The 16,617-nt window shown below is 39.1% G+C and overlaps 1 protein-coding gene across 1 annotated transcript in view; it reads left to right on the top strand.

The window, feature by feature from the left end:
* Positions 1-14,126, top strand: part of LOC104412596 (neurabin-1-like) — a gene marked incomplete at its 5' end in the record, with an annotated part of 16,515 nt that extends 2,389 nt beyond the window's left edge. The window contains 4 exons of the mRNA XM_010023352.1: positions 9,594-9,713; positions 11,560-11,583; positions 12,783-12,965; positions 13,914-14,126. Coding sequence (XP_010021654.1) covers positions 9,594-9,713; positions 11,560-11,583; positions 12,783-12,965; positions 13,914-14,126 — 540 coding nt within the window. The remainder of the gene's footprint in view (positions 1-9,593; positions 9,714-11,559; positions 11,584-12,782; positions 12,966-13,913) is intronic.
* Between the last annotated feature and the right edge of the window lie 2,491 nt (positions 14,127-16,617).

Below are 16,617 nucleotides of genomic sequence, written 5' to 3' on the forward strand. Positions count from 1 at the left end.
TTGAAAAATAATTTCTGTCTAAATATCATGTCATGCTTTCCCCACTGTGACTGTTAAGTAAACAACCAGTGCTTTTGGGTATGTCAGGTTCTGATGAGTACATGAAAATTAACCAGAGCAATTTAGTTTAAAAGGAAAATTTGCATTCAGAAAGTTCTACAAAAAAGCAATATCCTACAAGCAGTTGTGCGGCAACAAGTGTTGTAGCGATATTGTTTTAATTGATTATTAATTTGGCCGTCAATCTCTTAACAGGTCAGGAAACAAAAAAGGCCATTGCGTTTGTTCTGTGTGTTCATGAAGGGGTTTTTTTTGAGGTGGAAAGAGAGAACATCTGCGGACATGTGCATGTCCACTGATTAATCTCTCATTAGCAAAAGTGAGTGTTAGCAAGCTCACACTTATCTGTTGCTTTTTCTTATGAAATCCTGTAGTGTTGTAGCAAGAGCTGAAGTGGCATATAATCAGTTTCATTGCAAAATTATGAGGAATTTTGCTCATTTGTCTTTTAAGCACAGCTTTTTCATGTATGTGTATGATTAATTTATTTACTTCAGTTCTGCCTGTTAGGTGCAGCAGCACCTTTGTCAAGGCAGCTGAGGTGACCCCTGTGGGCAACTCTGTGCTGATGTGAGGCTGGCTGCAACTCTTGTGACATTGGGGGAGAAAGTTACGTCTAGTCTCCTTTCGCATCCATCAGCCACAGATTACTTATACCAGTCCCCTGAGCCTAAAAGTTATGTATTAAACAGCTTCTTTGTCATTTATTCTGAGAAACTGGCTCTCCCTCACCCTCCTGGAAGAACTAGGAGGTGGGGAAGATGTGCCCATCCAGGGTGGTAACAATCCCCTCCTACTGAGGCAGAGCACCTGCAGCCCTGGTTCGTGACCACTGCAATATGCACTGCATACCTCCGTTATGTGTCCAGCAGATCAGGGAGGTGATTCTCCGCCTCCACTCTTGTGAGACCCCACCTGGAGTACTCCTCTTGGGCCTCCAACACAGGAGGGATGTTCTCAAGTGAGTCCAGAGGATGGCCACAAAGATGATCAGAGCGCTGGAGCATGTCTTCTATGGAGACAGGCTGAGAGAGTTGGTCTTTTCAGCCTGGAGAAGAGAAGGGTCTGGGGAGACCTTCTAACAGCCTTCCAATACCTAAAGGGGCCTTACAAGAAATCTGGAGAGGGACTTTTTACAAGGGTATGTAGTGATAGGACAAGGTCTCGTGGCTTTAAACGGAAGGATGGTAGATTCAGATTAGACATTAGGAAGAAATTCTTGACCTTGAGAGCGGTGAGACACTGGCACAGGTTGCCCATAGAACGTTCAGCTGCCCCATCCCTGGCAGTGTTCAAGGCCAGGTTGGACGGGGCTTTGAGCAACCTGGTCTAGTGGAAGGTGTCCCTGCCCGTGACGGGAAGGTTGGGACTAGATGATTTTTAATGTCCCTTCCCACCCAAACCATTCTATGATTCTGTGTGTGCAAGACCCTGTAGATTCAAATCTACTCTGCCACTGAAGCTGATTTTGGGACCCAGCCTATCCATCTTCCACTGTATCCCATAGCTAGCATGAATGTTTTCCCTAGCAAATTGTCATTATTCAGAGGACGCGCTGGGCCAAGTTGCATATGGCTGGGAGCATACTGATACAAGAGCCCAAACAGAAATTTGCCATACCAGGTAGCAATACATGTCCCTTCTGAGCTTTCCAGACTGTTTCTACTGCAGCCCCAAAGCTACTAAATGCTTTCATTATTTGCCCACTGCAAAAGCAGTGTACCTTGGAGTTTCATTTACTTTTGTTAAGAAGTTTCTCAAAAAAGCCCACTGACCCCTGACCCCCAAGCCCCACTTCCCTGTGAATAGTTAGTTTGAAAAAATAAACATTACACAAATTATGGGGCTGACACAAAGTGTGTGTTGCCTAAAGTTCTCCTCAGCCTCCCTGGGGAATGGGTTTCTTCTCAGGAGACTTCACCTTGCTTTTGTCACTCTTCAGATTACCTTTTTTTTTTGTTTGCTTTTTTGGCATGAGATTACTTGTCAGTTGTTCTTGAATTTTTCTTTAATATAAGGACTTGTGTTGGTAGAAATAGTATGGCTTTTAGAGTGTGAGTATAGCAAGAGCCTTATTTTCCTGCTTTTCTCAGAATTTATGAAGCAGTTGCACATTGAATTTTTGACTTGAATAAAAACTTGGCCAAATATTATTCACAAAGCAACGTACAAAGTTCTGTACACAGAGTTGTCTATGTGCTAGTGCTATAGCATTTTGGGTTAATTCTGAGGGCTTAATTTACGTCAGCTACAGTAGGCGAAATCCACAAACCCAGCAGTGCTTTCAGTTTGAAGTCACTGTACATCTGAGGTCACATTGTAAAAGTCACCAAACTGCAAGTGGCATGAATGGCTGACCTTCATTCGCTTCCTCTAAAGTATTTGGGGACACTCAATGTTTAGAATCACAGAAACTGTATCTGAATTTTTCAGCTGCTGTGTGTTTTCTTTTAGCTGCCATATAGATTTCACAGGATGTTTTGCAGACTCAGATTCATTGTTTTGACTTTATAGGTACTGCAGGCTGTTTCCTCTTTAGGCTTTAACAATGTTTGTAGAAGACATCAAAAATTGCTAGACATCTCAGGGTAAATTTATTAACTAAGCTACTTCTAATGCTCTTTTAATTCAGAATGGTTGGATTTCAAGTTAAATGTTTATTTTAACAAAGATGTTCAAGCTAAACAGGTAACTGTTACCTAGCATGTCCATCATAAAAGTTCAAGAAAGGATTTCAGGAGTCATTTTGGAAGTAAAGCATTTTGAATTCTGTAAAATGAAACTTCAGCAGCTACTGCTGAGTTTCCAAATGGATTCACTGTAATCTTTACCTGTACATCTTTTATATTGTTTAATTTATACAATTGATTAAAACTCAACGAAAATTAACTTTTCATTTTCTTCAATGAAAATAAAATTTCTTTGTGTGTATTTTCAAATTCTGAAAATATTTAGTATTATTCCTCTTCACACTGTCTTCTTAAACATGAGAAGAATTCACCTAATTAAACTGTGTACTCACACATGTGTACATGCATGCGTATCTAATTATGAAAAGTTACACAACTGTTCTGGATGGAAAATGGAATAACTATCGGTAGCAATTGAAAATAATAATGTACGTTCTTCCGTGTACAAATGTATCCTAGATGGTGCCACATGTGCTCAGGCAGCAAGAACAACTAGCCCTATTCTAGGGCATACAGAGAAACTAAAGCGAAAACTTGCAGATCTTGGGTAAGCATCTTTTTATTTAAAATATTTTTTTTCATTAAAAGGTTTGAAAGTAAAATTTCAAAGAAGTTTCCTGATGTTTTCTAATATTCTTGTAGGGCTCCCTTGAGACGGAGTTCAAACAAGGGCAAGAAGCGGAAAGAGAAAGAAGCTATTAGGGTGACCTACTGCAGTAGGTATGGGTAAAACATTGAGGATGCACGAAATGATATGCCAGTAACATTGGAAAAACCTAATCATCCTAGCAGATGGGAACATTAGCAGTCTCACTGGCTTCATGTAAATAAGTGTTAAGCTTTGAGATAACCTTCTGAGCTTACAAACCCATATTTCTTGACTAATGAAAGGCTAACATATAATCTAAAAATACTTGGAGGCTTATGATATCGTGGCGTCACTACCACTGCTGCATTTGCTAATGGGATTTGCAGAAATAGGTTATTGGAGCTGGCCAGCAAGATGCACATTCAGTTAATGTTCATTAATAATACCCATGAACCAGAATTCTTGACACAAATCCACATACTGTTTTTTTAAAAGCCCCTGGGGCAAGGATGGGCAGCAGCTGTTCACTGCACCTTCACAGCACCCACATCAGGCATGCTTTTAGAAGGATTTGGTTCTGAAAGTGAACATGGTGAATTGAAAATAGATAGGAGAATAATGCTGAATGCATTTGTCACATCACCAGCTCTCAGGGAAAGAACTTACGAAATCTGATGAGACCACATCACCAGCATCTGGACTCTGAATAAATGAATGTTCAAAATAGGAGGAAGCAATCTTCTCTGCAAAAGCTAGTATAGATTTTTATTCTCCTCACATCCTGGTGAGTCTAAGAAGATAGCTTACAGGGGTGATAGCTGGTTCCAGGTATGAACTACAAGTTAATATCAGGAGCACTAACTTAATACATTCCAAAAGCACATTCTAGAAAGAACATAGCAACTCAGAAACTCTGCACATAAAACAATGCAAAATAAAACCTAGATGATAAAATAGCTATCAGAAGAAAGCAAACTTTGAATGGTAGTCAGAAAATCATTGTGGTAGAAAAACAGTATGTAGCAATTTGTGGAGTTTTGCTGACAGTCTAATATATGGAGACACAGTGACAAGTACATTGTGTAGCTCCGGAAAATCAGAAAAGCAAAGAAGCCTTAGACTTCTGACTTACTTCCTCAGGCACACTGTACTGAAGTGCCACGTTCTGTCTCAGCATACATCTGAACATTTGTAACCTGCGAATATCAGGCAAGATCTTCAGTGATCTTAGGCAGCAGTCATTGCCTCTGCACTGGTGTCAGAAAACATGTTCCACTTGGTTCCACTGGTGTGTCTGCATGCAGTGTGACCTGGAGTTACTGATGTTCGCAGCTGGATGTCCCTGGTGACAGGGAGAGATTTGTTAAAGCAGATTCTCTCCACCTCTGTGTAGCTGTAAGGCAGCTAGTGCCCTTGGCAGAGTATTACATATCATACAGCATTTAAATACCAAGCTACAGGGTGGGGAAAATGAATGTATACTGGTTTGTATACTTGAACTTGATTACATTCCTTATAGCAATATAGTATGTTACAGACATTTGTGAGATCACACAAGTATATTACTTAGAGGAAGCAGATCTCAGTGTAGAGGTCAATTGCTTATTAGACCATTCAGTAAACCAGTTATTTGTATTGTTTGTTAATATTTCTGAATTAGGGTACGGTTACTAAAACCAAAGTTTAATACCATTTTCAAAGTCAAAATTCATAACCATTTGTAATTCTCACTGTGCCTCTTTAAACTGGAATGTTATTATTTCGGTATAGCTTTTTAAACACTCGTTGTCACTTCCTTTGTTACTAACTCCAAAGAATTTGCCTCAGAAGAAATGTAAGGATGTTTTCTCTACAGTCCAGTGCTGTATGAGCTCTTTGAAAGAAGGAAGATGATGATGGAGACAGCATCCTGTTATAATTATGTCCATTACAGTGACTGATTGAGGTAGAATTAATCACACTGTCAGATGGATGTTGCATGTGTTATTTTGCCGTTGCCAAAAAGTAGCACTCGGGATCTGTGAATAAATCCTCAGTTATTGCCTAAGAGTACCACTAATGTTGCATATATAGAAAATTCCCCATTTAAGTAGGAAATACATTCCTCTGCCTGAATTGAGGTGATTTGGGCAACATCATTTGTTTTTTCTTTTTACTTTCAAGCAAGATTAGAGGATGGTGAAGGAGTACAGGACTGGGTCAGATAAATCTACCTTTCTTTACATAGCTAAAAGGGAGGCAGGGTTCTTCTGCTTCCATGTGTGGGGGCCCTTTGACAACCTCAGTTTCATCCATACATGAAAGAGGCTTCACAATATAAAAAGGTCTAGTGATTGTGATAATAATGATTTAGAAGCTTACAGAAGGTAGAAGTTGAGGGGAGATTTACATACATGCAGTTTACTGGTGGCTGTTCAGAGCAGTACAAGTTTAATGCTCTGAAACAGTAATATATGTGTTAACATAAAAGGACAGTATGACATATGCAGAAGTTCTTTGAGGCAGACACTTTGCGTAGTTGTTTTTAGTTTGCATACTGTACTGTTGACATATATGTAGTGAATAATTTAGGCATTTATTTTATGTTATAATTGTTCCCTTTTCCTTGATCACATTATCCACTGCAATCTTTGTCACTGCAGAGGAGATGATAATACCACAAAGGTGTTTCTTTCATTTTGTCTGTATTAATATTTTTCATATTTAGTAACTTTAAATTCAAGATAATAATTCTTTTGTCAGTATTTAGTTGTTGTAACAAAGGCATATCTCCATAGATGGTTACAGAAGCACCTGATCCATTCTGCCTGTGCTCAAAATCCAAGCCAGACATTCTCTGGGAGCCAGAGCCCACTTGGGTCAGTGCTGAGTCTAATCTATTTAATCATGCTGAGTTACCACTGGGGCTCAGACAAGTACCAGCATAACATGTGGGTCCTTGAGTGGAGCTGGTTCACATCTGAGTGGAGGAGTACAGGCATTTTCAGCTGGTGTCATAGAATCATAGAATAGTTAGGGTTGGAAAGGACCTTAAGATCATCTAGTTCCAACCCCCCTGCCATGAGCAGGGACACCACACACTAAACTATGTCACCCAAGGCTCTGTCCAGCCTGGCCTTGAACACCTCCAGGGTTGGAGCATTCACAACTTCTTTGGGCAACCTATTCCAGTGCCTCACCACCCTCACTGTGAAGAACTACTTCCTTATATCTAACCTGAAGTTCCTCTGTTTAAGTTTAAAGCCATTTTCTGTTTAAGTTTAAAGCCAATGTCTGTCTCCATTTGCTGGGTATACATTGTCTAAGAGAGCTTCAGTTAAAAAACTGCATCAAAAAACCCCACTTTTTTCTTCTGCTGAAAGAGGGATTCCAGGCATGCTCCTACCAGCCCTGTGCCACTCAGTTCTTTAGTCACAGTTATAAGGGATGTCACTCTTTTTACAATTAACTGCCTCTAGCATTTTGTTTTCTCTTATTTTATAATCTAACACATATTCCTACTCCTTTCTTTTAAACAGGACCATCAGAGAGATGCTGCAGAAATCAGCAAACACTAGAGCTGTAGCAGATCGATCCTCTTCTCTCCCACACTGTGTACCATTCACATGGTATGGAGAGAGTGGCAAGGGATCCCATTCTTCCAGCAACCTGCCATCTTCTGCCAGCTCAACTGAACCTTCCTCTGAAAATATAAGTCCAGCTAAAAAAGGGTCAAAGGTAGAAAATAAAAACTACCTTATTCCCACTGTGTTGAGTGACATAATTGGCTTCATGTTTCTGGATAAAGAACAAGCCAATATGTGACTACTACAATAAACAGAGCATGGTGTTCATTGTACAGTAAAAGCACATCCAAACAGAACATCTCTATCATTGTACCATTCCCCATTCTACCTTTTTACTCTGTCTTAATGTACATTAATTCAGTAAACTAACTGTGATGTGCTGTACCGTAACAAAAGCAAGAGATGCCAGTGGAAATTAGCATTTGGATCCACTGAACAAATGCTAGATTTGTGTATTCAGTTATGGATATTTTCTGCATTCTTCAGGACTGATTGTGGGAGTACCTACCCATGTTCAAATGAGGTGTTTGCAAGTGAAGAAATGCTCTATGCCGTCAGTCATCTGCCTTTTTTCCCCCAGTAATGAAATCTGTCTGTCATGCATGCTGGATGTTGGATTTAATTTTCTATATGAAGATGCTTGAACTGTAAACATGAACTATTGCAATTTAATACATCTGTGTGATTCCTTTCTATGTGCATGAATGTTTCAGCATGATAACTCCTTAAATAACCCTTAGTTTTAGTAATATACTTAGCTTTTTCATGTTTATTTTAACTTCTGGAAAATATTTCTCTGCCTGTATCTTCTTACAACTTGTAGGAGTTGACTTTTTATATTGGTCTGGTAAAAAGAAACTGATACTGTTCTCAACTTTATGTACAGGAATATGAATCAGAAATCTAATTTCTCTGTCTTCTACCAACAAATGCATGTACATAATAGTAATTTGCACAGGCATTTCTTACTCTTATGATGCTAGAAGCTGGTGATACCTTAACTTCTGCTGTGCACAAAGGTGTGCAAGGGCATAGTTGTGCTTGTGTTATCTGGTGGGGAGAGCAACATAGGGCTGACCAGTCCTAGTTAAGACGGATAGAGAAGACCACAGATTAAATCTCTGATGTTTAAGGAGAAAGCAATCCGTTACCCAGTTTCTTTTGAAAAAGACAGATGGGGATTAGACATATAAATCCTATTTGTGCCTTCAAACAAGCATTGTGTAAAAGTAATTTTCAAATGGGGAGAAAAGCACCTCCTTTTACAGTTAGGTTGAGGGTTTTTTGGGGGGTTGTCCTGCTATCATAACTATTAGCAGGCCTTGGCTATCCTGTGTTTTTCCTATAGAAAATTACATTTTAAAGACTTCATTGTAAAGCTGAAGGTTGCACAAAATAGAGGTGAAAGAAAAATCGAAGTACTTAGATAAAGATGTTCTTCACACAACAGGAGGTAGAGCTGTTGAACTCCTGGCCTAAGAACACTGTGGGGGCTAAAAGTTTGCATATTAAGGAAGCTTCAGATTTTCTTCTCCTCTATAAAGAGTTCAGAAAAACAGAACAGAAATTCTTAATGTAGGTGTGAGAAAACTGACTACAAAAACATTTTGGTGTTCTCTGTAAAGTTTGCAGGCTCTTAAATTAACAGTTCCTATACTGCTATTCAGGTTTTTAAAACACAGCGTGTACCAGTATTTGGTTGGATTTCAGTCAACACTACAAGGACCAGCACTTGATATTTTTGAAAGACTTCTGGTTTTCAGGAACTATCTGGGGGGGGTGGGGGGGGGAATAAAAAGGTAACATTTTTAGTGTTGGTTTTGATTTTGATGTTTGGATCCTTTTTTTGTTGAAATTGAATGTCAAAGGTGAATTGAATTTTATATTCATTTAGATATTAGAGTGGACATTAGAGGTGTCTCTGTCATAAAGTGTGAATTCAAGTTAAATGGAATATCATGGTGTCCTTATATTTAGATCCAGAGATTTGGGTTTTTTCATGGTTCTCACTCTAATAGGAAATACTTGTTAATTTTTGTCTTCTTCTGATGGTAATTTTGCTGCATTTCTGGAAAATACATGCATTCTTTCACTGTTCTTTGCTGTAAGATGTGATGTTTGTTTTATGGTTGTTAGTTCAGTAAGTAACACTCAATGTCCAAAGATCTCTTATACTTTCAATTTCATTTTTTTCTAAAGGTATAGGCAAAGAGTTCCTTTCACTTTTCTAGGCGATTATTTAGACTCAGAAATGTATTCACAGGATATTCTCCTTGTTCTCTCAATAGCAGTTTTCACTTCTCTCTGCTAATTAATCCTCTGTCCTATTCTTTGTGCTACTGCCTGTGCTACACTTGTCCTAAATATTTGGAGGACAGTAAAATGCTAGTGATTAACCCACAGAAGCAATAATTTAGTTCAAGGATGAGAGCCAGCATCTTAAGAGGGAGTCTGGAAATTGCTTTCAGACTCCTTTGCTATTCATTGACTCATTAAGCTGGCAAAGGTGTCTCTTGAAGTACACAGTGGTAAAAATACAGGCTATTCTATAAACATTAACTATACTAAAACTTAGGCTTCCTCATGTGTATTATAACTGGTTGGGTAAATGAAGACAGGAAGCAAATTTTCCTTTCAGATATGCATATGAGATCGGTCATTCATTCTAACTCATCTCTTTCTCCACAGAATTTCACGTTCAACGATGATTTCAGTCCCAGCAGCACAAGTTCAGCCGATCTGAGTGGTTTAGGAGCAGAACCTAAACCCCCAGGTTTCTCACACTCCTTAGCACTGTCGTCAGATGAGGTATGCTGATGAAATTAAGATGTGAAACAGTTGTTTTCTTTCCATTAGCGTTTTGCTTCCTAATTACTCAAATAATAAAGGGTTATTTTCTGGGCAATAGAGTGGGAGAGGAAATTATTCTTGGTTTCTAGGTTATGGTTTTTCTTGTTCATATAATAATGACTTGAAATAAAGGTCTTATGGTATTGCTGTAGGAAAGTAGAATGCAGTTTGTTTTCTAAGAGATGCTATATCCTCACACATTTCAGTATGTTTGCTAGATATGTACATGTGGACCCATAGATAGATATAAACATACACTAAACTAGACATGGTTGAGACAGTTTTGAGATCATAAACATACAGTATAGTTTGGTAAATACAGTTGAGATGTTAGGCACTTTCACCTAGACTAATTTTTACCCTGATACATTAAAATAACATGTGTGTTACTGTACCTGAATGTATGTACATTGGTTAGAATGTATATGTGTTAATCCACTTTGCATGCTTCGTGCTTGCTTTGCACAGTGGATTTGAATCAGTTACTTCAAACCAGAGTATTTTCGAACAATGCTAATGTGGAAAAGTATTCCTAACCCTGTAAATTGGTGACATAATTGAGCTGAATATAATATATTGAAAATATTTTTCTTCAGATACGAGTTTTGTAACTCGGTTGTCAGTGAAGTTGCACAATTTGGCAGTAGCTGACATGTCTTTTGGACTCAGGAAACCTGTGTCTTTCTCCTTTTACAAATGCTCCTTAAGAACTTCACATTTTTCATGTGAGGTTGCAGCCAGGGTTTTTTACTAGAGAGGAGGAACTTGAAGTATATATGTCTCTTTTTTTGTATGAGAGAGAGGTTTGTTCTATTACTACCTACATGTTTTGCATGGGTTTAAAGAATGGGAGCTGGACCATGCAATCTCATTTGACAACATGCAAGTCTACAAACACAGTCATTCTTCAGAGGTTATGTCCTGCAGGTAATAAAGGACAAAAGTTTATAACAATCATAGGAGAATGTAGACACTCCTATATAGAGTGAATTCTATGAATTCTATATTCTATGAATTACTGAAAACCACAAAGTTGTCTTTTAGATTTTATTTAGTGATAATACAATCTCAATAGTACGTTTCATTCTCTTACCATGTCTCATTCTCCTTATATTACGTATTTTATTGTGACAGTGCTCTGCTCCCAGTGGTATTGAACTAAAAGCTTGAAAATGCTTTCATTTTGCTTGTTCAGCTCTCTACTTAATCACTTCTGAAATACTGAGCCTGAACAGGTCTATAAAAATGAATGTGTTTTCCCCATCCTATGCTGTGTGCCAAATTACAGCCTCTGAATCAGGCAATATGTTCAGCAAGAGCTGCAGTAGAAGCTTCCACAACCACTCTGGTAGGGGATTAGGCCAGCATTGCCCCTCAGCCTTGCCTAGCCTGTTGCTGCAAACTCTCCTTCACTCAAGCTTCTTTGGCAAATCATGATTATTTGAAGGAGATGAAAAAAGTGAAAGTGTTGTTCTCCTCTAATAAAGGAGCTTTTGCTCTTGGAATTAGAGCCATCAGGAAGATTCCCACTGGTTCTAGGATGTCAAGACTAGAAACTCTAAGGGGGTTTCACTGGCATGGTCTCAGGTTTAGCTGCCAAATCATGTTTGTGCTGAGCTTTCAACATAACCTCTCTGCTTCTGGAAATAATTTTTTTTAAAGAAATCTCTTTGGTTTTGAGTAGCCATATCTGTTTGCAAATCTTGGTGCTGCCCTTGCCTGAACTTTTACATGCTGTTACATGTTCTGTATTTTGTTTCTATAATGCTTTTCTTTCCCATTTCTTTGTTGCTCCCTCACTCAGAGCCTGGATATGATTGATGATGAGGTGAGATACTAGTGTGCTGTTGTGGTGAATCGTGTGACCATCGTGTGGCAATGTACCACCTCATTTGCAGATTCACATTCCTTGTTTTATGATGTTGTGTGGCAAACCCCCTTGTTCGAGCAGAACACGCAGATGTCACTGGCTCCTCTCTGCTTGTCTTGAGTTCCCCTCTCCTTTCTGCTAGGAGTTTTCAAGGCCGTAGCAAATTGCAGATTTTGCAGTATATTGGAAGGGGGAGGAGGGTTTGTGTCAGAGCAAATCTACCAGGCCAAGCATCAACTGCACTGAGCTCCTGCTCACAATAGGAGAAGGAAAAGATAGTGCTTGAACCGTCTTTTCCTCAGCCCTGAGAACTGGTCAGCCAGAAACTGATAGAGCTCCCAGTGTCATCTAACACAGCATGAAAGCTGCTCTAACAGCAGGCAGCTGCTGCAGTGCATAGCAGCTGCTTTGCTGACCATGGCTGGGGCCGAGTAGCTCTTGTTTCAGGCCCCACTGACATACCTCTGGGTGAAGTGAAGTGGCAGGGCAGGGACATGGGGCTGCCCCAGCAGCTGACGCCCCGCCTGCTCCTCTTGGTGCTGTGTTCATGCTCTCCTCTGCAGCAGCAGTGGCACAACATGATGAGAGCAGGGCCAGGGCTGTGGGATCGCTTTGTGTTCCTTACCCCTCCTCTGTGTCATCTCATAGTCTTCCATAGATAGTATCAGTCTCACTGGTTGTTTGATGTCATCACTTTGAACTGTAGAGTGGGTTTCTGAGGTTCCCCCTCCCTGAATTTCTTGATTATAGCTTAAAAATATCATAAAAGTCTGTGAATAAGCCCAGGAAGTAGAATGCAGAATTCAGTGCATCCTTTAGAAGTGTTCTAATTTGAAGGATAAAAATCTTGTGAGGGCATGGAAGCATACCTCTTTTGCATTGTGCCACCTGGCCATTTCAGTTCCTATTTGGGTTAAAAGGAATGTCAGTTCCTTTATCTTTTTCTATTTATAGATAGAAGAATTTTGGGGTACCTTATGGCAATTCTTAGGTGTCTGGTTAGATACAGATGAGATGCAGTAGTGTGAAATTGTTATTATTGTAGTGTAAAGCTAGCACAGATATACCTCTGCTGTAATGCTGGTGGTTTGTACACAAAAATGATGTTACTCATCGTGTTATCCTTTTAATGATAATGCAGCATGTTTTTGTCACAGATCCTTGATGATGGCCAGTCTCCTAAGCACAGTCAGTGTCAGAGTCGTGCTGTTCAGGAGTGGAGCGTGCAGCAGGTGTCCCACTGGTTAATGAGCCTGAACCTTGAGCAGTATGTTTCCGAATTCAGTGCCCAAAACATTAATGGGGAGCATCTCCTCCAGCTGGATGGGAGTAAGCTCAAGGTAATTGACTCACTGTACTTCAGGACTAACTGTAGTATTTGTTGTCACTTCAGGTAATCTTAAAGGCAGTAACTCTTCAGCCAGAAATAGTGTATCCCTTTGTGTGGAGTGCTGATAGACTAGAATAATAAACACACAGCATAAAGCCACAGCCACATTTCAAGAAATTCCCATATGAAGTCAGAAGCTTCAGGAGTAGAGGGCATTTGTTTAGTCAAAACTCTGTGTGTATATAAAGTACCTGTATTTGCATGTGTAGAAGTGGTATTCGCATGCATGTATTCCTCTTCCACCTGTTTTGTGAAGGGGTAATTCAGAGAAGATAGTAAATAGACATACATCAGAAATAGCAACTGCAAAGTGGATTTGTGGGAGACTGGACACATAAGCTGTCACCTGTTGTACTATGTTAGAACTAAAACCAGTTTTGATGTATAAAGTAAGCATTGTTTCATGTAGTGAAAATATGAGCCTACTTTTGTCAAAAATAATTACAGGAAGGAGTTGTGGGAAGCTCAGCAGATCTGAAAGTCCAGGTTTAGTGTTTCCTTTCAGAATTTTTTTGCTGGCATTTCACTAACTAGGGGTATTAGAAGAGAACAAGTGAAATTTTGACTAAGGCATAGCAGTGAGAATTGGGAAGTCTTGTTCTGTGTAGACTTAGATGGCCTCAAGCAAATAGTTTAAGCTTTATTTGCCTCATTTGATCAATGAAATTTGTGGCGGCAATGAGATAGGATTTTTTAATATTCTAGAAGTGGGAGGCGTGGAAAGCAGCACAGTAGTGTCTTACACATCAGTAATGTACCTGAGCCTGTCTCAAATTTGCTTAGTTGTTAGAGTCTTCTACTAAAGAAGAGTTATTACTAGAGTATTAAAAAAAAAAAAGTGATAGATTAATCCATATGAAATTCTTTTTCTTTGTCAATTTTGTTTTGCCCACCTCAGGCTCTTGGTATGACATCTTCCCAGGACAGAGCAATTGTTAAGAAAAAGCTGAAGGAAATGAAAGCATCCTTGGAAAAAGCTCGCAAAGCTCAAGAGAAAATGGAAAAGCAAAGAGAAAAGCTTCGGAAGAGGGAACAAGAGCAACTGCAGAGGAAATCAAAGAAAACAGACAAGACTTCATCAGATGCAACAGAGGGCACTAATGAGCAGTGATAAGCAGAAGTGCTACTGTGTTAGGAAAGTGGAGGCACTTCAAGGGAAGAGAAACTCATATCCACACTGATGCCCCTTCAGCTTTCTTGTATTCATTGCCCAAGAGTGTGTACGGAGAAATGGGGCTATACATAGAATGACTTGGGAAATTTATATTGTGTAGTTTTATTTTCCTGCATATCCAGTTCACGCTCGTTGTGAAACGACCCCAGCCTCTCAGTTTGTTTTGTTGTTGTTGACAGCTAACAGATTTCATATTTGTGTGGCGGTGTTCCCTTCCAAACTACTCTTCTCTATTGAGCTCTATGTGTTTGGTCACTTCAGTAACCAGCATGATGCCGAGGAGCATGGTCCACTGCTTCACCTCTTCTGAATAGGATGGCCAGTCAAAATGATTGGTGAATGTTGCTTCAGCTGGGTAAAAGGAGTTGTGCTCTGTCTCATAAGAGTTGACTTAAAGAAGCTGGAAGTTCAGTTTCTTTACAGTGGTTGGATACTCAGTTCCGTCTATTGAAGCAAGTTTCATCTTGTGTCAGTACCTTGAAGTGACACTGCTCTGGAAACACAACTGTTCAGTAACTTCTTATACACTGGAGATAAAGACAGGAGAGTTGATATTCCCCCTGGGTAAAAGACAGGAGGTGAAACTCTTTCTGTTAACTGTACAATAGTTAATCCAGGAAGGAGGCAAAGCCTTAAATGATTATGTGGGTTTACACAGAAATCTGGGGATAACATTTATCCTTTAGATATCTGAGCAAGGATGAATTTCTAACTAGAGCACAGCGTATATATCTGTATAAAATTCATTGTGCTCCCAGTGTGTAGGCAACTTTCTTATAGCACACTCCGCTTTCTTTTTCATGTGTTTTGAATGGGAAACTGGGCTTATTTTGTTTCAGGTTTGTCTTTTTCCAGAAAAAACACCACATCTTCAGATTCATTCTCCAGCAAGCATTGGGAGAATAAGCTTTGTGCTGTGTTGTTATGAAGCTGTTGTTGGAAATTATTATCAAACGAGTCTGCTGAAGATACTCAGTTTTTACGGAAGTGCACTTTAAGAAGAGGAAGACGAGGGATTCTGGTTAAAATTAAATGTAGTACATTGCTGTTAAGATCAATGCTGCCATGGAGGTGATGGTCCAAAGCTGCCCTATATTCATTGTTTTGATTGATGTGTTTAAAGAATATCCCCACCAAAACCTGAATTTGTGGGCATAGGCTGTAGAATGTTTTGATGGCTTAGCAGTAGTCCTATTACATCCTTTAGAGATTCCTGTTTTCCTGGTCTATGAGGCCATTGGTGAAGCCTGCTGTGTAGTTTTGGCTATAACAGAAGCAGTGTATAGCTGGCACTGCATGGAGTTACTGCCTCTTAAAAGCAGTATTAAAATACTCTGTATTTCTTCAAAAGAATAGACAAACAACAGGCAAATATCCACAATGAGAAGCTAGAGGTATTAGCTGACTGCTTTATGTGGAAAACAACTACATCACAGCATTTACAGTTGAGAATATAGTCACCTCCCTTTGATGCATCCTGGAAGTTGCAGTCTTCATCTAGTCATGCCAACCCTTAAATTGTTTAAGATGTTGATGCAAAGTTAGAATCTTGAACTTAAAAGTTTGCCAGACTAAAAAATGCAAATACTAAATTCTTTTGAAGAAAATCTTTGGTTTAGTTTGGCTTGGCTTCTCTTCTGCTCTGTACTTTATGGCATTCAGATTTGTGTCTGTAAAGTTGTCTGAAGCTCAGATTCGAAACAGTTGGGGTGCAATGTTTATAGTTAAGTTTCTTTTGATCCTGATAATTTCTTTGATGTGTAAAATGGTCTGTAAACTGAGAGCGCCTAGTTCATTCAAAATTAATACACAACAGATCTACTTAACATTAGCTTTATTTTTCCTTCCAAATCCAATTTCTGCAAGTTTCTGATGTATATTTTATTCAGATCTAAAAAGTAAATTGCCAGAAAAGCTAACTTCCTGATGTTTCTAAGGCTTATGATATTTTTCTTGAGATAGAACACCAGCAAAAGAGTATTCCAGATTGCAAGGAATCTCTCTGCACTCTGTAGGAGAAAAATTATACAACTATTTAATAGCCTTGTAAAACTAGCATTCTGTTATTTTAGGAGGTTATCAATTTATATTTGAGTAAGAGAACTTATCTGGAAGAAACTGGAAATCTAGTATTTTAAGTACAATGTTGATAAATGCATTCAATGGTGATTTTCTTTTTGAATTATGTTTACACTGTCATAATGTTTAAGTGGTTGTATATAGTAATCTAAGGTGGTGACCCTGTTTTATGTTCTTTGTTTTCTTAGAAACCTGAGCAGACTGCCTGGCATTATACATTCAGTTTTCATTCTTGCTGCTTGGAACAACGCCTACTTAATCTCTTTGTAAATCATGTTCTTGCTCTGCAGAATAAGTAATTCGACTTAAGTCCTTTAAGTATCCAGGGGGTTTTAATTGCGTTGTGGTA

Source organism: Nestor notabilis, unplaced genomic scaffold, assembly GCF_000696875.1.
Source record: "Nestor notabilis isolate BGI_N333 unplaced genomic scaffold, ASM69687v1 scaffold27211, whole genome shotgun sequence".
Classification (NCBI taxonomy): Eukaryota; Metazoa; Chordata; class Aves; order Psittaciformes; family Psittacidae; genus Nestor; species Nestor notabilis.